Source organism: Saccopteryx bilineata, chromosome 5 (genome assembly GCF_036850765.1).
Source record: "Saccopteryx bilineata isolate mSacBil1 chromosome 5, mSacBil1_pri_phased_curated, whole genome shotgun sequence".
NCBI classification, from domain to species: Eukaryota; Metazoa; Chordata; class Mammalia; order Chiroptera; family Emballonuridae; genus Saccopteryx; species Saccopteryx bilineata.
The window spans coordinates 31302251-31326071 of NC_089494.1; the positions used below are offsets into that span (position 1 = coordinate 31302251).

The 23821-nt window shown below is 36.0% G+C and overlaps 1 protein-coding gene across 2 annotated transcripts in view; it reads right to left on the minus strand.

The window, feature by feature from the left end:
- Positions 1 to 23821, minus strand: part of ICOS (inducible T cell costimulator) — a 75775-nt gene that overhangs the window by 13233 nt on the left and 38721 nt on the right. The window contains exon 1 of one of the 2 annotated variants that reach the window (XM_066280162.1): positions 7824 to 7904. The exons of the other annotated variant lie outside the window; for it this stretch is intronic. Within the exon in view, the coding sequence (XP_066136259.1) occupies positions 7824 to 7881 (58 nt within the window). The 5' untranslated portion in view covers positions 7882 to 7904. Of the gene's footprint in view, positions 1 to 7823; positions 7905 to 23821 lie in introns of those variants that run through there. 2 annotated transcript variants of the gene reach the window in all.

Below are 23821 nucleotides of genomic sequence, written 5' to 3' on the forward strand. Positions count from 1 at the left end.
ATGCACAGTCATACCTGGTAAACTTAGAAATCATACATTGATCTGATTCTTTCGTGTACAGACAACTGATGGCTTAGACAGTTTAGATTTGTTGTCTGTAAGGTCTCACATAACCTCTTGGGTACATGAAAGATTTGGGGTTTGATCTAAGGTTGGGATGCCACTAGCAACAACCAAGGGAAGTGCAATAGAAGCAGGCAACCACATGAAGCTAGACAATAGTCACCTCAGACTGAGTCTTCCTGGACTACTGTTAAAATCTGTCTACAGAAAGAAAGTCTAATTTCCTGTACCTCTGTCTTATGCCCAGGAAAACATATTCACTTTTTCTCCATCTAAAGTATGACTGTCCAAATCAGCATCCTCTCTCTGGGATTACAAAAGTATACTAACTCTCTGATATCACTCTTGCCCATTTACCATCCAATCTCTTCAAAGCAACCAGAATGATTTTTTAACACACACAATCGGCTAGTGCCATTGTCCTGCTTATAAGATATCTAAGGTCTTCCCATTTCACTTAGAATAAAATCTAAGTCCCTACCCTGGTTTCCATAACCTGCATGACATACTCTTTTTCTCTAAAATTATTTATACCAGTCATTCACTACATTGCAGTCACATTGCTCCTCCTCTTCCTCAAACACAAGAAGCTGGTCCCCAAGCTTTGAAACTGTTGCCTGGAATGTTCTCTCTGATCTTCATATGCTTCTTACTACTGCAGCAACCACTGACCACTCAACCCAAAGTGCACCCCAAGTCACCTTCTAGCATATTACCTGAGGGAAAGTATTTATCATTGCCTGAAATCATCTGATTAATTCATTTATTTGCTTGCCTGGTTACCCCACCATAATGTAATCTTTAAAATCAGGGACCTTCTTTATCTTATCATGGATTTATCCCAAAGTATCTATAAGAGTATCTGGTAGGTAATAGATCACAATAAAAATTTCTTGGGTGGATGGATGAAGAATGGATGGATGAATGGACAAATAAATATGTAGATATTCATAAATCTGGAGAGATTAAACATTGAATATAGAATGTAAGAAACAAAGGGCTCTCAATAAACTCAAAAACATTGGTACGCAAAGACACATGCACCCCCACGCTCATCACGGCATGATTCACAATGGCCAAAACAGGGAAGCAAGCGAAGTATCCCTGATAGAGGACTAGATAAAGAAGATGTGGTACATATATACAATGGAATACTACTCAACCATAAGAAATGATGATATATTGTGATGCACAACAACATGGATAGAACTTAAGAAAATCAGGAAAAGCTAAAAACCATATAATTTCTCACATAGGTGGGATATAAAACTGAGACTCATGGACATAGATAAAAATGAAGCAGTTGCCATGGGAAAAGGATTGGTGAGGAAGGGACTGGAGAAAGACAAATATATGGTGACGGAAAATTATTTGACTTTGGGTGATGGGTACACAACATAATCAACAGTTCAAATTCTATAGAAATGTTTACCTGAAACCTATGTAATCTTATTGATCAATGTCACCTTGTTAAATTTAACTTTATAAATGAAATGATCTATTTAAGCTTCATTTTAAATTTACGCTTATCAATCTAAACTGAGGCCAAAAAAGTGAGTAGCTTGCCCAGGATTATAGCTCGTCTGTGGAGTGGGACATGATCCCAAGGTTAGCTACACCATGTAGCCTTTCTTCTGGAAACAAGGACATGAAAATATACACTCAAGAGTAAAACACACCTTCTCAACTAAGATGTCAGATTTTAATTTAAATTGTCTCTCTGAGCTTCAAAGAAACAGGTTATTTACCTATAAACATCCCCCAGGTTCTTAAAAATTTGTTTAGATGGTTAATGATACTCTTAGTTCTTTTATGTTTATAGAGGGAAGGTTAGGTTTAAATCTCGTTGATTATTTTATCTCCAGAGTGCATAGTCATTAAATTTTTCCAATGTACAGGGGTCCTGGGACCAATAACTGTTCTAATACACCTAGATGTTTCATAACCACAGCATGTTAGTAATTTTTTATATAAACATCATACTATATCTTTTAGCATTTACATTATTAAAAACACAAATAATCAATATATTCTCTTAAACCCTGGTGATGAGTCTTAAAATCTGAATATTCTTAGTTTTTGTTTTGATATTATATCTGTTTATTTCTTGTTGATACTCTCGGATTTTAAGTACTCTAGAGTAGCAATTTTGAACCTTTTTTCATCTCATGGTACTAAATTAATTGCTAAAATTCTATATAGCACACCAAAAAATATTTTTGCCAATCTGACAAAAAACAAAACAAAAACTGGTTTAATTTTGGTTCATTCACACCAGACAGCTACTGTTGTATTAGTTATTACCTTTTTTATTTGACAATCTAAGGGAAAAGAGGTGAGTGCCCTTGAGTAAATAGATAGGTAATCCATGTTTTAATATTTCCTATGGCACACCAGTTGGAAATTGCTGCTCTAGAGCACAGGTACTATATCTTTTTAATCATATAAACTGCTATGTCTAAAGGGTACAATCTTCCCCATAGAGGTTCAAATCTGTTAACTATGGTTTTTATAATATTACTGTTGATATCAGTAGACTAATGTTTTCAAGAGAAAAATCAGAATCTTTATATAGGTAATTTCTTTAGGTTTCCAAATTTTTCATCTTCATTTTTTAGGAGCTGTTAAGAAAATCTCTGAAGAAAATTGTATTCACCTGAGAGTTACACTATGGTTCAAAAGTTTATTTGCTCATTTATTATTTTAAGATATAAACTATTTCATTTCTTGAGCCATAAGATGGTCTTACTAGAACCCATACTGTCAGCACTCTTTGTAAGCAGTTGTATTATCCCCAGTTGAAAAACTTTTGACAAAAACATTCAGAAAATACACACAATACAAGCGATGTGAGACAAATCAGCAATCTGACTTTATTCTTCTTAGCTCAGACTTCTAACCACAATCCTCCCAAAGGTGTCAGAGTAATAGAAAGATAAAATCTCCTGAGGTCACAATTATTGATAGTGCTTATTAAAAACATTTTCTGTAATCAGACAATGATAAGCTTTAGCTGAGCATCATACATGAATGTGACATAAGAGACAAAGTACTAAAAAATATAATGTTTATTTTAGATTTTTGTAACCTTTGCTCTTTTACTAAGAAATTCTAAAAATGTGCTTTCTATCACTTTTTTTTTACCTTTCAAAAAAGCATTGTCATTTCTTATGAATCTACTAGCTAAAATTTTATATATATGCACCATTTCTATATTTGCATTATTAAGCAAAGGTATCTGTAATATAAAGAAATGAAAAAAAAAAGAAATGATTAAAATTGGTAGAAAGAGTAGGGAAAATATTTTTATAAAGATTTTATTTATTCATTTTTGAGAGGAGAGAGAAAGAGAAGAAAGAACGAAAGGGGGAGGAGAGGAAGCATCAACTCCCACATGTGCCTTGACCAGGTAAACCCAGGGTTTCAAACTGGTGACCTCAGCATTCCATGTCAACATTTTATCCACTGTGATGCCACAGGTCAGGCACAGTCTAAATTCTTAACATTTGCAGAAAAGAAAGACAAAAGTGTGAAAAAGAAAGTGAAGAGAAAAATTTTAAAAACTAAAAGAGTGCACACTTTCTCACACACACAATGTGTGAGTTGTTTATACTCTCCAAGCCACCCTGTAGCAGAGAATTAAAAAATCCTTGGCACTTCAAGTTAAATGAAAGATTCATTTTCCTCTGTTAAAAACCCTTTTTCTTCGAGAAAATGGAAAAATTCAAGAAATGTTATAAAACTTTGTAGCAAATACTTATAAAGTAATTAATCTGTAAACAAGTTAATTCTTTAATTATTTCCATTTTACTATTGCCATTGATTTGAAATTGCCCTACTAGAGAAATCACATGAGATTAAACAGACCCAACTCTCTTCCAGGAAGGAGAGGGAATTTTATCAGTATCCATAAATATTCACATCACTTTCTATCCTTCAGCTGCTGTGTAAAGCGCTTTGGGCACACAGAGCAGATGTTCAGTGGGTGAACTTGTTTATAATTAAGGGTCCAGCTCTTATTTCTACCTAAGAGACCCATACCTTTCTCTCAAACCCACCTCTTCCCTTGGCTCCAGGCAATATTTCCAATTTCCTTTCAGCATCTCTATCTGGAAATCCCCTGACACATCAAGAATAACATTTCCAAACTGAATTCAATATTCACTTACAAACCTAAACCTCTTAAGGGAGTCATTAGTTTGACTCACATCTCAGAGTTTTCCTCATTTCTTCTTTGACACTCCTGATCCAATTGGTCACCAGGTCCAATTTATTCTACATCAAGGGAATCTCTTGAATTCAATTATTTTTCTCCACTCTTACTGCCAATCCAGATCTTTTCATGTCTCCCTTCATCTGTGAAAGCATCTTCTTCTGTCCTTTCCAACAGCAGTCTTTCCCTTCTGAGTCCCCCCAAGTTGCTCCCCAAATTGTACTTCTAAAAAAAATTACACTTCCCAGTTTAAAAATATACATTACATTGTTGTTTATGAGGTAAAAAAAAAAAATCAAGTTTTTGGCATGACACAAAATTCTTTGAAAATCTTATAGACTATATATTCAAGTCACATTGAATTTTTTGGCCATTCCTTCTACATTCTTAATCTTATTTCCATAGACTAGACTTTTTTACCCCTTTATCTGCCTAGAAACCCTCCTTTATTCTTTTTTTTTTTTTTTTTTTGCATTTTTCTGAAGCTGGAAACAGGGAGAGACAGTCAGACAGACTCCCGCATGCGCCCGACCGGGATCCACCCGGCACGCCCACCAGGGGGCGACGCTCTGCCCACCAGGGGGCGATGCTCTGCCCATCCTGGGCGTCGCCATGTTGCGACCCTCCTGGGTGTCGCCATGTTGCGACCAGAGCCACTCTAGCGCCTGAGGCAGAGGCCACAGAGCCATCCCCAGCGCCTGGGCCATCTTTGCTCCAATGGAGCCTTGGCTGCGGGAGGGGAAGAGAGAGACAGAGAGGAAAGCGCGGCGGAGGGGTGGAGAAGCAAATGGGCGCTTCTCCTATGTGCCCTGGCCGGGAATCGAACCCGGGTCCTCCGCACGCTAGGCCGACGCTCTACCGCTGAGCCAACCGGCCAGGGCCCCTCCTTTATTCTTTAAGAATCATTTTGTATTGGTCTTGAGCACTCGCCCCCCACCCAACAAATACTACAACCTCTATTGTCTCAATAGTACTTTGCTTACAGTAATATACTTATAATGTAAATACACTTAGAGCATAATTATTTTGTTTATCTTTCTCATTTGACCATGAGCTTCATAAGAATAAGGATGGCATCATGGTCCCCTAAATAATCCCAGGATCTAGAATATATTAGAAGCTCAATAATATTAAATAAATGAGTACATAGAAGAATATAAAGGTTGAACAGGGCTGGTAAATGTCCTGCAAAAGGCTAAGAAAAAGAGCAAAAAAGGCAGGGTAAGGAATCCTATTTACTGGAGATTGGAGAATACTTGTTTCCCAGTCCAAAGACAAAGACTCATACTGAATGATTCCCAGCCAATTTTCTGGAGCCTAACACGTCTAGAAATTATATCTATAAATATCTAAGCTTTCAATAAGCAAAGCTAAGGTGAGAATTCAGGTCCTTCTTACATACCTACATTCTGTTTCTACCAAGAAATGAGAACATGCTGCTAGTAATTTAAAAACTATAATATTCCATTTCATCTGAGGGAATTATTAACAGCAATGGCAAGTTAAGAAAACCATTTTGTTCACTAATGATAAAAAATAAGAGACTCCAGATCTCATAAGACATTAATAAGTACTCCTAGAAATAAGAAGGGGGAAAAAAAGAAAAAGATATAATTTATTAAACTAATGGGAAAAAAAGAAAAAGATATAATTTATTAAACTAATGGAAGAAAAATATCCTTGAACTAAAAAAAAAAAAAAAAGAACACAGCATGTCAGGTTGCAGATTGAAAAGGCTCACCTAATCCCAAATAACACTAATAAAAATAATCACAGAAACAGGAAATCCGGTTGCAGTTCCTGAATTCCAATAAAATGGGTAGCTCACAAGATTCTAGAGAATTTTTAAAACTGCTTACAAAGGAATGAGAATGGGATTAGCATGGAATTCTCCATGACAACCCTACTAGCCAGCAGACAGTGAGTGAATAGTCACAAACTATTAAAAGAATAATGAGAATCAAATCAGCAATTTGGAATATAAGAAAGCAAAAAACACTTAATCAGAACAGCAAAAAGAAAAAAGAATCCAAAAAAATTAAATATAGTGTAAGGAGCCTCTGGGACAACTTCAAGCATACCAACATTTGCATCATGGGTGTACTGGAAGGAGAAGAGAGAGAACAAAAAAAATTAAAAACCTATTTTAAAAAATAATGACAGAAAACCTTCCTTAACCTGGGGAAGGAAATAGACATACAAGTCCAGGAAGCACAGAGTTCCAAACAGGATGAACCCAAAGAGGCCCATACTATGACACATCATAATTACAATAAAAAAGGTTAAAGCCAAAGAATTTTAAAAGCAGAAAGAGAATAGCAGTTAGTTACCAAACAAAGAATCTTCCATGAGACTGTCAACTGATTTCCCAACAGAAACACTTCAGGCCAGAAGGGAGAGGCAAGAAATATTCAAAGTGATGAAAAGCAAGGATTTACAACCAACATTACTCTACCTAGCAAAACAATTATTTAGAATTGAAGGACATATAAAGAGCTTTAGAGACAAGAAAAAGCTAAAGGAGTTCATCACCACCAAACCAGTATTGTATAAAATTTAAAAGGGTCTTCTTTAAGAAGAAGAAAAAAGCAGATGCAAAATATGAACAATAAAATGGCAATAAATACATATCTATCCACAACTGAATCTAGAAAATAAAATAAGTAAGTAGAACATAAAGAAACTCATAGATACAGAGAACATTTTGACTGTTGCCAAATGGGTGAGGGGTTAGAAGGGCAGGTAAAGAAGGTGAAGGGATTAAGAAATACAAATTGATTGTTAGAGGATAATCATGGAGATGTAAAGTACAACGTAGGGAATATAGTTAATAATACTCTAATAACCATATGGTGTCAGATGGGTAAGACATTTATTAGGTACAGCTCTCTTAGTAAATTATATGCTGTCTAATGACTGTGTTGTACACCTGAAACTAATATAATAATGAATGTCAACTGTAATTGAAAATAAAAAATGATTAAATAATTTAAATGGTAAATAAATAAAAGATTGCGGTCCAAGAATCCATCCCCAGAAAAGGTGTTTAGTCACCCATTAGAGTAAAAGAAAGATATCTTCCTCGTGCTAGAATTTAGAGTTTGTAACTGAAGAAAATAATGGAAATCTTCAGATCATCGGATCAGAATATAGATCATAACACAGGAGAACATGGCAAGAGGAATATTGTCACTGTTGACACAAGTCCTTTTGCCTTTCATCTTTCTCTAAGAATAGTAAGTCACTCTTCTAGTTTAACCATTAAAAGATAACTTCAAGCCGGTAATTTAAAATTTTAATGGTCTGATAAAACATTTTTCTTTATCTTAAAACATAGAATCAAAGGAAGCAGTACAAACTCCATGCCATCAACAGTGACATGGGTGACAAACGCCCTCCGCCATCCGTGTACCTGGGCGCTTCTGCAATTGTTCTTATTTAAAAAGAAAACAAAAACCTTGTTTGGTGCCAGATTTTCTACCTTTGATTTCTTTTTACTCTTATCTTGAATTAGAACTTAATAAGAAATATTCAATAGACCACTTACCTGTTAGAACTTCAACCTGGAAACAGAAGAGAAAAAAATACCAAAGGTCTAACTTCATCTTTGCCCAGAATAGATAAAATCCTCTCCTTCAGTGTTGAAAAAAAAAATGACAGCAAAATTCATGTTCCCAGCTGTTTTCTACTTGCTGGAAAGGAAGTGGTTTTGTGGGGGTTGACATAATGTCACACTATCAAGGCAAAGAGGTGTCTTTTAATTGGTGACAAGTGGCTATATGAGAGGCATTATTGCCAATGGGGACGAAGCATAATTCAAGGATTGTTGATGATTTTGAAGACAGAGGAAAACTCTACCTTCATTCTGGTTCATCAAACAGGGAAAGTAACACTGCCTCTTTTCAAAACCATACTACTTCTCTTTTTGTTTTCTTTGTATTTTCCCAAAGTGAGAAGCCAGAGAGGCAGGGGGCAGGGCACAGTTAGCAGACAGACAGACTCCTGCATGTGCCCGACTGGGTCCACTCGGCATTCCCACCAAGAGGCGATGCTCTGCCCATTTGGGCTGTTGCTCCACTGCAATCAGAGCCATTCTAGCACCTGAGGTGGAGGCCATGGAGCCATCCTCAGCGCCGGGGCCAACTTTGCTCCAATGGAACCTTGGCTATGGGAAGGGAAGAGAGAGATAGAGAGAAAGGACAGGAGGAAGGGTGGAGAAGCAGATGGGCACTTCTCCTGTGTGCCCTGGTGGGGAATCAAACCTGGGACTTCCACACACTGGGCCAATGCTCGACCACTGAGCCAACTGGCCAGGACCCTCCTACTTTTCTAAATCAGTAGTTATTGCGGATAATAGGATCTAAAAATAATTACATGATAAATAATATATTTTGATATACAGTGTGTCCATAAAGTCATGGTGCACTTTTGACCGGTCACAGGAAATCAACAAAAGATGATAGAAATGTGAAATCTGCACCAAATAAAAGGAAAACCCTCCCAGTTTCTGTAGGATGATGTGGCAGCATGTGCGCATGCACAGATGATGACGTAACACCGTGTATACAGCGGAGCAGCCCACGGCCATGCCAGTTGAGATGTGGATGGTACAGAGGAAAGTTCAGTGTGTTCTGTGGCTCGCTAAATTTGAATTCATGACCAAAGTGCAACATGAATATCGGCACGTTTATAACGAAGTGCCACCACATAGGAATAACATTACTCAGTGGGATAAGCAGTTGAAAGAAACCGGCAGTTTGGTGGAGAAACCCTGTTCTGGTAGGCCATCAGTCAGTGACGAGTCTGTAGAGGCTATACAGGATAGCTACCTAAGGAGCCCTAAAAAATCTGTGCGTGAGCCCACATTGAACTTCACTGAATAGGTATGAAACTGGGAGAGTTTTCCTTTTATTTGGTGCAGATTTTACATTTCTATCATCTTTTGTTGCTTTCCTGTGACAGGTCAAAAGTACACCATGACTTTACGGGCACACTGTACTGTATTTCTCTTATGCTATTTGCTTGAGAAAAGGAAAGTCTTTGAAATAGGATAAGAAATAAAATCATTACAGAAATTTAAGAGAAGTTATCTGAAAGAGGAGCAACATGATAATCTGAGAAATAATATTTACATGGCAGTCATTGTTGATTATAATTCTCCAAATGATGGAGTCAGTTTTAATCCATGTAAACCCTGCTCTGCATATTTTGGAGAGTCTGAAAAACCAGAGACCCTGCATTTATAGCCTCAGATGAAAGTTGAAAAGTTTACCCCTGGCCCTGGCCAGTTGGCTCAGTGGTAGAGCGTCGGCCTGGCGTGCGGGGGACCCGGGTTCGATTCCCGGCCAGGGCACATAGGAGAAGTGCCCATCTGCTTCTCCACCCCCCCCCCCTCCTCTCTGTCTCTCTCTTCCCCTCCTGCAGCCGAGGCTCCATTGGAGCAGGGATGGCCCGGGCGCTGGGGATGGCTCCTTGGCCTCGAGTGGCTCTGGTCGCGGCAGAGCGATGCCCCCGAAGGGGCAGAGCATCGCCCCCTGGTGGGCAGAGCTTCACCGTGGTGGGCGTGCCGGGTGGATCCCAGTCGGGCGCATGCGGGAGTCTGACTGTCTCTCCCCGTTTCCAGCTTCAGAAAAATATACAAAAAAGAAAAAGAAAAAGAAAAGTTTACCCCTGATTTCTCTGCCTCTTCAGGGAGATAGATAAACAAAAACAACAATAATAGCAATATAAATAATTATATTTATATGTACACAAATGTTTTATATAAAATAATACATGTTAATGCAAAAAAGTATAAAATTAAATGTAAATAGTATATATTTAATATGTATAAAATATAATATGAATATAGCTAATATTTTTATGTTTTCACTTGTGTTTCCATGAATTAGTTGTATATACAGTGTGGGACAAAAGTAGATTTACAGTTGTTCATATGAAAAATAATACAATAACTAATAAACAATAATACAAGAATAAGCTGTTTTGCATACTCACAACTGTAAATCCACTTTTGCTACACCCTGTGTATTTATATTATGTTTTATACATGTATTACTCTATTTAACCTTCTTAACTATCCTAGGAGATGGGAACTACTAGTCATTCATTTTACAGATAAGTAAAACTGAGGCACAAGAGTATAAAGGACTTGTCTCAAGCTCTGTAAGTGGCAAGGCTGGGACTTGGCGAGTCTGGCTGTAGAGGCCTCACTCTTAACCAAGCAGGTGAAACCATTAGTGCCATGAGTTCTGAGAATACCATCCAGAGGTCTGAACAGTTTCCAGAAGGCTGAATCCAGGCTTGTTTTCTGAGGAGTGACAGAGAAGGAGCAACTCTCAGCCTGCAGTGGTGACATCCAAGTGAAGTTGAAGCAGTTGGGTAGGGCAACCAAGGTGGCAGTCCAAAATGTGCAGATTCTAAAGTGGAATCCAGGTTTTGGGCTATAGAATAGAACAAGTAAGGATACAAAGGGGAAGGAGGAGGCTGATTCTGCAATGATTTCCTTAAGATGCTAAGGTTTTCCCAGGCACAGTTTTTTAGGGCTCATGGGCCTCAGTAGTAGATATGAGAAAGCTATTTGTGATGTTGAGTCAGCTCCAGCTGTAAAGATTGATCCTCCAGGATCTCTTGGAACCTGCTACACTGATTCTTTCCTTTCCCTTCCACTATCTCCCCTGGACAGCACCAAGAGGAAGTGCTTCCAGATACATTGTCACTGCCTTGGAGTCCTTTTCCAGCAAAGATACAAGCAGTGGAAAATAATTGACTTTTTTTAACATTTTTGTGGCCTAGCTCTGGAATGAAATATTGTATGGAGAGTTTTTACTTAATTTGATGAAAGCTGCCACAGATTCTAGAGCTCAGGTGCAATGATGCAGAGGGAATTAGGGTAGGCCTCTAATAATGAACATTTATTGAGCACATACTATGTGCCAGACACTCTACCTCATGTGAATTATCTCATTCAGTTCTCACAGCTACTCTCTGAGGTATACCCCATTATTATTCCCATTTTACAGATGAAGAAACTGATAGCTACAGAGACTAAGTAATTTGCCCAGGATCACACAGCCATTAATTGATTGAGCCAGGTCAGACCCAGACAAAGAAACTCTGCATTCCACACTCTTAATTACCACACCACACTCTCACATCAATCTTTATTTATTTAGACAAAAATTACTAGTAACATAATTTTTTGGCTTCATATTTTAGTTGAAGAAGGGTACTTTTAGATCCTAGATGAAGTTTCAAAACATTTAAATAAAAAAGAGATTTCCTAATAAAATTTAAGTGCGGTGTTTCTATCTCAAGAGGAGAAAAGTGCACAACAGTAAATACAATTACTTATGATTTAAAATATTTAGAACACTTTTCATGCGCCTACAAAATAAACTGAGCAAAAATTTCCACTCACCGCACAGGAAGCAATCATGTTTGCTTTTATGTTATTTTTTTTTTCATTCCATGACTTAAGAAGGTTTTGATTTGTGTGTGCAGATGCCTGGGGCAAAGGCGGGGAATGGAAAGTCTGTTACATTAAAAGTGAAATGTTTATTATTACTTGTCTTCTGGGCACCAGAGTTCATTGATGTTGAGTTCTTGCTTTTCTGAAGTTCCACAGGTAAATACCTTTCTTACGCTCTGCTTGAAACTTACTGAAAGCAACATTTGATGTTTAGGGGCCCACACACCAAGGCCTCTGAGTCCAAACAATGAGGTTAAAAAGTACCCCCAAAGTATCTATGTGCCCCTGAACTCGGCTTGCCAATTTGATAGACAAACCTGGAAAGAGAAGGGTTCTTCCTTATCAAAATTGTCTCTCCTCATTTATTCCCTTTATTGTTGCGTGGCAACACCATCCAGTCACTTAGCCAGGAATCTGTGTGTCAGCCCTCTCTGCTCTGCATTAACTCAATAATAAGCCCTTTTCTTCTTCCTGCTGTCTGCCACATTTTCTTCCCCTTCTCTTGCCAGGGACACTGCCTCCAGTATTACTCTCCTGGTCTTTCTGTCCCCACTCTTACTCCATTTCAATCTGCCTCCACACCACAACCAGAGTAAATAATCTTTGCAAAATGTAAATCTAATTCATCTGGCCTCCACTGTTTCACTTCTTGTCAGTCAAAGATAAGGCCCAAACCCCTTTACGTTAGACCTCCAATTCAGCTCCATCTCTTGACACATTTGTTTCTTCTTCCTCCTGCACTGGAAACATCAGCCATATGGAATGATGCTGCCTCCTCCAAATTCCCCAAGCTAATGCTTCCTCCAACTGTCAGGAGTCCTCTCCCATCTCACTGCCCCTCTTTACCACTCTAGTCTCTTTTCTTCTGCAGAAATCCTACCATTCTTCAGATCTCTGCTTACATGTGTATCAATTCATCACATACACAAAAAAAGGCTTTCCTGTTCCATTCACACACAACCAACCACTTCCATAACTAGTGTCCATTAGGTAGCTTTCTGCATCTTCTTAAAGCCCTTATGCAGCCGCCATTCTGTAATAGAATTCATCCTGCTACTGTAATGGCCTGTTTGCATTCTTACAGCCCCCACTGCATTGTGAACATCATCAGAACAAGGACTGAAGATGCCTTCTCTGAAGCCATACCTGCAATAGCCAACACAGTGCCTGCTCCCTAACTATGTCTTCAATGAATGAGTGTTTGAAGAATCATTGACTTTCAAAGGAACTATATTACCTCAGGAACAACTAACACTGCTCCTTCAATCATAATGCATAATGTGAGAAGAGAAAATTATCAAGATATTTTAGTATTTCACATTGAAATTAATTCAATAACTATAATAATTATCCTCATTTATCTCTTATTTGATCACTTTCCATCCTAATCATCAAATCAAAAGAACATTCTGTTTCAACAGCCAAATCATATTTTCTCATTTAAAAGTTATTAATTTATTAAGCCTAGAAAACTAATTGCACATTTCCATGAATGGTAAATAAATCACAGTATAAGATATGACTCTAAAGTAATATGATTGATTATTTTTAACATAAATATCCCAACTTGGTCATGTTGGCAGCAAAGCTTTCATTCTGATGATGATGCCATTGCTCAGCATCGTAAAGCACCTCACTGGACCTCATTTTCCCTTCATCCTCTACAGGGTTCTGGATCCCTCAGTTCTATCTTTTTTTTTTAGGTGAGAGGAGGGGATAGTGAGGCAGACTCCCGTATGCACCCTGACCAGGATCCACCCAGCAACCCCATTTAAGGCCAATGCTCTAGTACTGAGCTATTTTTAGCACCTCAGGCTGATACGCTCCAATGGAGCTATCCTCAGTGACCAGGGCCACGCTTAAACCAGTCAAGCCACTGGTTGTGGGAGGGGAAGAGGAAGAGAAGGGAAAGTGAAAGGTGGGGAGAAGCAGATGGTTACTTCTCTTGTGTACTCTGACTGGGAATTGAACCCAGGATATCTGCATACTGTGCCAACACTCTATCCACTGAGCCACTGTCCAGGGCCCCCTCAGTCCTGCTTTTGTTCCTGGACTGCCTGCCATCCAAAGCTCCTTCCCTTATTTATGAACATGAGAGTATGTCTTCAATCATTAACACATACAAACACATTTCCTCATATCCTATAAGCCCTGCCATCTATATTTCTCTCTTCTTTCTTAGTAAAGACAAGTTCACACTTAGCCTCAACCCCTTGATGCTTCTTAGATGATCCTCAACCCACTGTAGATGGGTTTCTAACTCAATCATACCCCTGAAACTGCTTCCCCAAAGCCCACCCATGAACTCCACATTGCCAGGTCTCACCACCACTCTCTAGCCTTCCCTTCCTTGACCTTTGTAAATCATTTGATGCTATACTTACTGTATGTTGAAACAGTACCAACCATTCCTGACTGACTTACCAGAACTAAGGGCCATTCTGCATATTTTAGGTTGCTTTGCATGCTTCTACTCTGATTTCTTCTATGTTAAATTTTAGATCTAAGTCTCAGAAGAAAATCTTTATCCTCTTAATTTTAAACAATACTTCATTGAAACCCCTCTGTGGTCCCTAGGTATGGTCAGAATTATTGCTTTCTTCTTTATTACTCACATCTCAGTTGCCTTCCAGCTTGGGTTTTTCTGCCAGTTGTAATCCCTCTCTTCTCCTAAATGTTAATGTTATATTGCCCAGAACTGGAGCTCTTATTCTCGGCTTCCTTCATTCTGTCTACTCCTCCTGAGTGATCAAGTAGATAATGTCCCTTGTTAGTTAAAAAAATTAAGAAGGCTAAAATACCAACACTATTTTTCTTCTGTGATCTTAATCTGATACTGAAAGCTATTTCAAAAATATTTGAACCATAATTACATTGTTAAAGTGAGTACCTAATTCTTCCAAAAGACTAAAACTCAAACACTTACAGATATTCAAGGGCCAACCAGTTGGAAAAAATGAAAGAAGTAGACCTGGTATAAAGCAATAAGGAGTAGTGAAAATTGAGGCAAATTAAAAAACACAAAAATTAGAAGAAGCAGCCACTTAGATTCTATGTACAGTGCCACAAGGGAATGTGAGTCCAATATAGACATATCTTCTGATTTTTTTCCAAATAAATATGAAAGTCTAGCCTTTGTGGATATATTCTAATGTTTAAATTTTTCGACTTATTTAAAATATTTTTATTAATTTTAATGGGATGACATTGATAAATCAGGGTACATATGTTCAGAGAAAACATCTCCAGATTATTTTGACATTTGATTATGTTGCATTCCCATCACCCAAAGTCAAATTGTCTTCCGTCACCTTCTATCTGGTTTTCTTTGTGCCCCTCCCCTCCCCCCCACCCCTTCCCTCTTCTTCCTCTTCCCCCCCCCCCCCCGTTACCATTACATTCTTGTCCATGTCTCTGAGTCTCATTTTTATGTCCCATCTATGTATATAATCATATAGTTCTTAGTTTTTTCTGATTTACTTATTTCACTCAGTATAATGTTATCAAGGTCCATCCATGTTATTGTAAATGATCCTATGTCATCATTTCTTATGGCTGAGTAGTATTTCATAGTAAAGACAGCCTCTTTAATAAATAGTGTTGGGAAAATTGGACCTGCAAATAAATGAAACTAGACCACCAACTTACTCCATTCACAAAAATAAACTCAAAATGGATAAAAGACTTAAATGTAAACAGTGAAACCATAAGCATCTTAGAAGAAAACATAGGCAGTAAGCTCTCCGACCTCTCTCACAGCAATATATTTGCCGATTTATCTCCACGGGCAAGGATAAACAAAGGGGACTATATCAAAACATTTTAAGTACAGTGTGAGCCAACACTATAAGAAGCAAACAAAACACATCTGAAGATCCAGTTTGGCCCATGGACTATCAATTTTTAACCTCTGCTTCAAAGGATAACACGCATTTGAAAGTACCTACACATATATATGCATATAAATTCAGGAGATCCTTGTTCTAGACTTGTCTGTATCATTTACTAGTGGGGTGGCCCTGAGCAAAACCAGGGCCTTTTCTGGCAGTTTATTCATTTGTAACCTCAGAGGATTCTTGCGCAGACCCAAAGGTAATGAATGGATAGGAAAGGTCTTAAGAACTATTACATGATACCAAAAAAAATCTGGCTCTTATAATCAAATTTTGACTTAAAATTTTATGACTTTTAAATAATTTTTGATATTTTAAAAATATCTCATTACATTTCAACTTATCTTGAATTTTTATACATGGGATTAAGATTGGTAAACATTTTGAAAAAATAAAAACAAAAAAACATGACAATAGCTTCACTGACCTTTGTGGATGCCTATTCAGTGTAAGATTTTAATAACCTCTTAGAGTAATTAATGTATTTTTAGAAAAATAAAATGATCACTCCAAGTCTATTTAATGCATTCCATTTCAAAACTGGTCTTTTGTTTCTTTTTTTCTTTCTTTGCAAGCAATTTAAGGGCAAAGGTAGCATCTTCTCCAATTTCTGTTTAGTACCTAGATGCCCTTCACCCAAGTGTCTCAGATCAGCTAGAAGACAGTACTGGAATTCAGTAGATATTACAGAGATTAAGTTAAATTATATTAGGTTTCTTGGGTGAGCTTTTTGCGAACGGATGACACCTACTGGTATAAACTGATAATGTGCATTTTATTTTCAAGATGAAAAAGAATTGTTCATTTTTTTAAGCCAAGAGAAAACACAAGAGAAAGAAAACTATATCCAGCAGAGTCCAATGCTGTCAAAAGTATAATTACCAGAAGTATCCATCAAGGGTTTTATAAAATCATGAGAAAATGTTCAAGATACAGTAAGTGGAAAAAAGCAAGTTATATGTATTACATGTATGTGAGCTTAATGTTTAAATTTTTATAGAAAAATTTACAAGAAGGCATATATAATACCATACATAAAAACTATAATAGACAATATTCAAAGGGGAAGCACCAGAAATTAGTTTGCTAGTATTACAAATTATGTTTCCATTTTGTATTTCTGCACTTTTGAATTTTTTCCTATGACCAAGTATCATTCTCATACCAAGAATAAACAAACACAGTGTGTGCTTGTGTTTGTGTGTACGTGTGTGTGACAGTTCTTTCTTTCCTAAAGGTTTTATTAAATTACCTTATACAGGAGAAAGCAGGATACCTAAAACACAAAGGACAAAAGTGATTAAAACGCTTAATAGTGAGCTTGAAATTTTGCCTGGCAAAGACCTCCGATTTGTTTTTCTTTTTCAAAAATATCCATTGTTACCTAATTGTTTTTCCACTTACACCTGAGAATCATTGTCATATTTTTACAAGTTCTCCCTGTCCAACTTCCACACCTCAAATTCCACTGATATTTGATTCAATACTGTATTGAGTGCCCAGAACTTTGTTACTACTTCACAAGTCTAGGAGCATCTTACAGCCCAGTAGTTCTTAGCTTTCATAAACCACTTTATTTAAAAGTCAAATGAAAGTTAAACAGATATAAAACTAATTTTATACTTTTATCAATGTTCACCTTTATTTCTTAATCACTATCTCATGCTTTGAAGAAGCTTTGGTGACTATAAAAAATGAACATGTCACAAGAGTTTTCCCCATTCCCTAGTGCTGAACCATTTGAAGAAAGAGGCAAGGATCTCATAATGGCTAGTGGGATTTGACAGAAAATTATATGAGCAATAAGAACTAAGGCACATGGATAGCTGTGTAGGACTCATGATGAGTCAAGAAAAAAATAAGAGAGGGCTTAAAAGTTTGAAGAAGAAGATAGAGCAGAACCTTGACAATTAAAGTAGATTAAAAGAGTATAAAGGACTGTATAAGTTAACTCACATTTGTATGGCATGAGAGAGTTTACATAATATCTACACATACATTGTGTTAAAAACCAATGACTTTCACAGAACAGGTAGAAATGGAAACCTGTATTAAAGAGAAGTTAAATGTTTTACCTAAATTAACTAGTCCAGAACTCACACATACTTGTTTATAGATTAGTGCTCTTATAAAGGTCTGGATAGAAAGAGAAAGAGAAAAAAAACATGCTAGGCTTATAGAAGTTTGTTCTGGAAGCTTGGTTCTATTTCACTCTCTGAGTTTACATTTTCCTATGCCAAAAGAATGCAACTTTAAATAATCTTGTTCTCAACCTCTTCAGATTATAGAACATTAAATTGTCCAACCTTTTTAAAAAAATTTTTTTATTAATTTTAATGGGGTGACATTGATCAGTCAGGGTACATAGGTTTAGAGAAAACATCTCCAGGTTATTTTGACATTTGATTATGTTGCATACCCATCACTCAAAGTCAAATTGTCTTCCATCACCTTCTATCGGGTTTTCTTCGTGCCCTTCCCCTCCCCCCACCCCTCCCTTTCTCCCCCCCTATAACCCCCACACTCTGTCCACGTCCCTGAGTCTCATTTTTATGTCCCACCTCTATATGGAATCATATAGTTCTTAGTTTTTTCTGATTTACTTATTTCACTCAGTATAATGTTATCAAGGTCCATCCATGTTGTTGTAAATGATCCAATGTCATCATTTCTTATGGCTGATTAGTATTCCATAGTGTATAGGTACCACATCTTCTTTATCCAGTCATCTATTGAAGGGCTTTTGGGTTGTTTCCATGTCTTGGCCACTGTGAACAATGCTGCAATGAACATGGGGCTGCATGTGTCTTTACATAACAATGTTTTTGAGTTTTGGAGGTATATACCTAGTAGAGGGATTGCTGAGTCATATGGTAGTTCTATTTTTAATGTTTTTTAATTTTTTAAAAATTTTATTTATTCATTTTAGAGAGGAGAGAGAAAGGAAGAGAGGGGGGGAGAGAGAGAGAGAGAGGAGAGAGAGACAAAGAGAGAAGGTGGGGAGGAACTGAAAGCATCAACTCCCATATGTGCCTTGACCAGGCAAGCCCAGGGTTTTGAAACGGCGACCTCAGCATTTCCAGGTTGATGCTTTATCCACTGGGCCACCACAGGTCAGGCTATTTTTAATTTTTTGAGGAACCACCATACTTTCTTTCATAATGGTTGTACTACTTTACATTCCCACCAACAGTGGATGAGGGTTCCTTTTTCTCCACAGCCTCTCCAACACTTATTATTACCTGTCTTGTTGATAGTAGCTAATCTAACAGATGTGAGGTGGTATCTCATTGTAGTTTTGATTTGTATTTCTCTAATAGTTAGTGAAGATGAACATCTTTTCATATATCTGTTGGTCATTTGTGTTTCTTCCTGGGAGAAGCGTCTGTTCATGTCCTCTTCTCATTTTTTTATTGGATTGTTTGCTTGTTTGTTGTTGAGTTTTATGAGTTCTTTGTATATTTTGGATGTTAGGCCCTTATCTGAGCTGTTGTTTGAAAACATCAACTCCCATTTAGTTGGCTGTCTGTTTATTTTGTTATCAGTTTCTCTTGCTGTGCAAAAACTTCTTAGTCTGATGTGGTCCCATTCATTTATCTTTGTCTTCACTTCCCTTGCCTTTGGAGTCAAATTTATAAAATGCACTTTATAACCAAGGTCCATGAGTTTAGTACCTATGTTTTTGTGTATGTCATTTATTGTTTCAGGTCTTGTATTTAGATCTTTGATCCATTTTGAATTAATTTTAGTACAAGGGTACAAACTATAGTCAAGTTTCATTCTTTAGCATGTGGCTTTCCAGTTTTCCCAGCACCATTTGTTGAAGAGGCTTTCTTTTCTCCACTGTGTGTTGTTGGCCCCTTGATCAAAAATTACTTGACCATATACATGTGGTTTTATTTCTGGGCTTTCTATTCTGTTCTATTGGTCTGAATGTCTATTTTTCTGTCAATGTTTTCCATTTCATTATATCTTTTTCAATTTCCCTTAACAATGCTTTGTTGTTTTCATTATATAGGTCCTTTATATTCTTTGTTATGTTTATTCCTAGGTATTTTATTTTTTTGGTTGCAACCATGAGGGGGATTATTTTTTTAGCTCGTTTTCTGATGTTTTATTGTTGGCATATAGGAAGACAATGGACTTTTGTATATTAATTTTGTATCCTGTGACCTTACTGTATTGGTTTATATTGGTTTATTGTTTCTAGTAGTCTTTTTGTGGAGTCTGTAGTTTTCGATGTATAGGATCATATATCATCTGCAAAAAGTGAAACCTTTACTTCTTCTTTCCCAGTATGAATGCCTTTTATTTATTTCTCTTGTCTGATTGCTCTGGCTAGAACTTCTAGCAGTACGTTGAATAAGAGTGGAGAGAGTGGACAACCTTGTCTTGTTGATGATTTTAGGGGAAAAGTTCTCAGTTTTATGCCATTTAATATGATGTTAGCTGATGGTTTATCATAGATGGCTTTTACTATGTTGAGGTTTTTTCCTTCTATACCTATTTTGTTGAGTGTTTTAAACATAAAATGATGTTGTATTTTATCAAATGCCTTTTCTGCATCTATTGATAAGATCATATGGTTTTTGTTCTTTGTTTTGTTGATATGATGTATTATATTAACCATTTTACGTATGTTGAACCATCCCCTTGAGATTCTGGGATGAATCCCACTTGATCATGATGAATTATTTTTTTAATGTGTTGTTGAATTCAATTTGCTAGTGTTTTATTTAGTATTTTAGCATCTGTATTTATTAGAGATATTGGTCTGTAGTTTTCCTTTTTTGTGTTGTCTTTGCCAGGTTTTGGTATGAGGGTTATGTTATTGTCCAACCTCTTTGATGTTAGCTTTTCATAAGTTATTTAATATAAAAATATAAACAAAGTTTTGGCAGGTGCTATTACAAAGCCATGGAAATTAATGTCACATTTTATTACTAAAACCTCATCTTAAGTTCTTAGAATTATTTTGTGACAATTTTACTAGGTTTATTTTCAAGATACTGTGAAGCCCAACCTGGATCTCCAGCCCAGATAATGAGCAGTTACCTCAAGTGGCATATTGAATCAAAATCCCCAAGGGATAGAATGAGTGTAGAGTGAGGACTATGAGGAAATTGTCTGTTATACTAAGGGAAGTCCAGAAGAGTATTTTTAAATATTGGTTTGCCATATATTAAAGTATATTATAAAGTTATAATAATTGCATCATTTTGTACTGTCACAAAAATAGACAATTCAAAGAAAAAGGATATATATTCAGAACTAAGTACCTATACATATAGGAATTTAATGTTTGATAAAGGCAATGTACTAGATATGGTTCGGTTGCAGATAACAGAAACCATTCTGTTTAGTTTAACCCAAGCAGGCTTTGTTACCAGAGATTACAAAATTTTCAGAAGGATTGGAGAAGCAGATTCTGGGCTGAGCATGCAGAAATAATTTCCAGTTCCTAGACTTACATGGTTTTTCTATTATGATCCTAAGGGTTGCCAAGGCCACTGTTGGAGGCTGCCATATCAGGAATATACTGACTTTAAGACATTCTACCTCTGCCATAATTTGTGCTAGTAAAATAGATGATTTCCCCTTTTCTTCCATTATGTGATCCCAAAAGTAAATGTTGTTGGTTGTACCAAAATTACATCTGAACCATAGCTGCAAGAGATCCCAGAAGAGTAGTTATCAGATTTACTCTAAAATATAAGAAGGTTCACTTGGAGGTTGAAATAAAATTTGAGCAAGCCAATTTTCAGTATCTACCAAACAGCATTTCACATCAGCTAGAAAGGAAAAGTTTTTGAAAAAAATGGTGCCAGAATATTTGGATAGCTAAGTGGGAAAAAATTATTTAAATCTACACCTTACAAAATACATAAAAATAAACTGCATATGAATTTGAGTTAAATTGTACAATTCACATTAAAAATAAAAGAATAAAAAATTATATTCTAACTATAAAAATAATTTCATAAAAACATTAATGGATTGTGTCAAAATAAAATTTTCTACACATGAAAATAAGGATCCTAATTCAAACAGATTAGAAACAATAATTATAAGAGGCAAATAATTTTTTTCATATGTAAAATGCTTAGGCAAATTGATAAAAACAAAACTATTAACACTTGATAGATAGGCAAAGCATTTGCATATAGAATTGACAAAAGAGGAAAAATGTAAAAAGATGTTCATAAAACAGTAATAAATCAAAAGAAAAAATGGGGTCAAAATATTAATATCAAAAAAAAACTAAAGACAAAAAGTCATTTTATTTTATTTTGTGTGTGTGTGTGACAGAGACAGAGAGAGGGGCAGACAGGAAGGAAGAGAGATGAGAAGCATCAATTCTTTGTTGTGGCACTTGAGTTGTTCACTGATTGCTTTGTTATATGTGCTTTGACGGGGGGAGGGAGGTGCTACAGCAGACTGAGTGACCCCCTTGCTCAAGTCAGTGACCTTGGGCTCAAGCTGGTGAGCCTTGCTCAAACCAGATGAGCCTGCACTCTAGCTGGCAACCTCAGAGTCTTGAACCTGGGTCCTCCAAGTCCTAGTCCAACACTCTATCCACTGTGCCACCACCTGGTCAGGCTGAAAAGTCATTTTATTTTGATGAAAAGTACAATTCACAATGAAACTCTAGTGGCCATAAAACTTCACATTTACAGGGGTCCTTGGGTAATGCAGTCTTGACATACAACGTTTCAAGTTTACAACACTCACTCCCATAAAAACTTAAAAAATATTGAGATATGAGTTTTTCAGCTTATGCCATCAGCATCATACTTATGTGCTATGCAGGCAAATTAGTTTGGTTGTGCACAGTAGAATAAGAGCAGTAATGTGACATGTGTTTTTTTTTATGTTCTAGATTATAATTTTATAACTGTGTTAGGATAGCTAAGTGACAGGCTAGGGTGTGTTTCAACTTACACCAATATTTGGGCTACATCACTGTCATGGGAAAAAAAAACTGTGTCATAACCCAAGGACTCCCTATAAATACCACTGAAATATAGAAAATAAAAACTACCAGAAATACATGAAAAATTGACAGAAACACATTAGTAACAGATTATTTCTGGACTTGAAGAGTTAAATCAGAAAATTTTTAAAGATAGTATTTGAATAACAAAATTATAGAAGTTAATTTATTGAAAATATATTAAATTTTTTGTCTATTAGAGAATATATCTGTTTTTTAACACATCTAGAACATTTATAAAATGACTATGTACTAAGACTCAAAGAAACTTTCAATGTAAATCAAAGGCAGCTAATATATACTTTCTTTGATTACTATGCAATAAAACTAAAAATTAGTAAGAAAAGTTTGTGTTAAAACATGACTTAAAAATTTCAAAAATCACTTTAATTACTTTGGTCAAAGAGTAAAAGTAAATTTCAGTTATAGACTAGTTGGGGGAAATGATAATAAAATAAAACTTATCAAAACATGTTAGATGCGGCTAAAGCTATAATTAGGCTAAAATGTATTCATATAACTTTAGTTTTTTATTATAAAATATGAAATAATGCTAATGAATTAACCATTTAGATCAAGAGATACAGAGAAAAAACTAAACAAGCTTTTAAAACACAGAAACATAGAATTAATATATATTTTAAATAAAAAAATAGCTAATTAAGAAAGAGAAACTATAATAAATTGAAAGTTGCTTTTGTTTTTTAAAAATATTAATTTGAGCATGCTTAACTATAGGAATCACCTAAAATTTTAAGGAAGCATGACTCTTGCTATTTTCCAATATTTAGAAATATATTTAAAAGAAATAGTGCTATACATTTTTAAAAAGAAGAAAAACAATAATCAGATATTTGTTGTGATATGATTGATTACCAAGGAAGTCTAAGAGAATGAACTAGACTGTATGATAATTAAAAAAGTTTAGTAAGGCAGCCAACAACAAAATAAATATAGTAAAAATTGTAGTTTTTTCATATGTCAGGGGAAAAATGAATAGTTAGAAAACTATAAGGAGAAAATAACAATAAGTATGTATAATCTTTATGAAGAAAGTTATGACTTGCTAAGGGACTTACAAAAATATTTAAATAAATGGAAAAGCACACCAATGCCTCTGGAAGACTCAATGTTATAAAAGTATTAATTCTTTCCAAATTAACTTATAAATGAAATGTTTTTCTAAC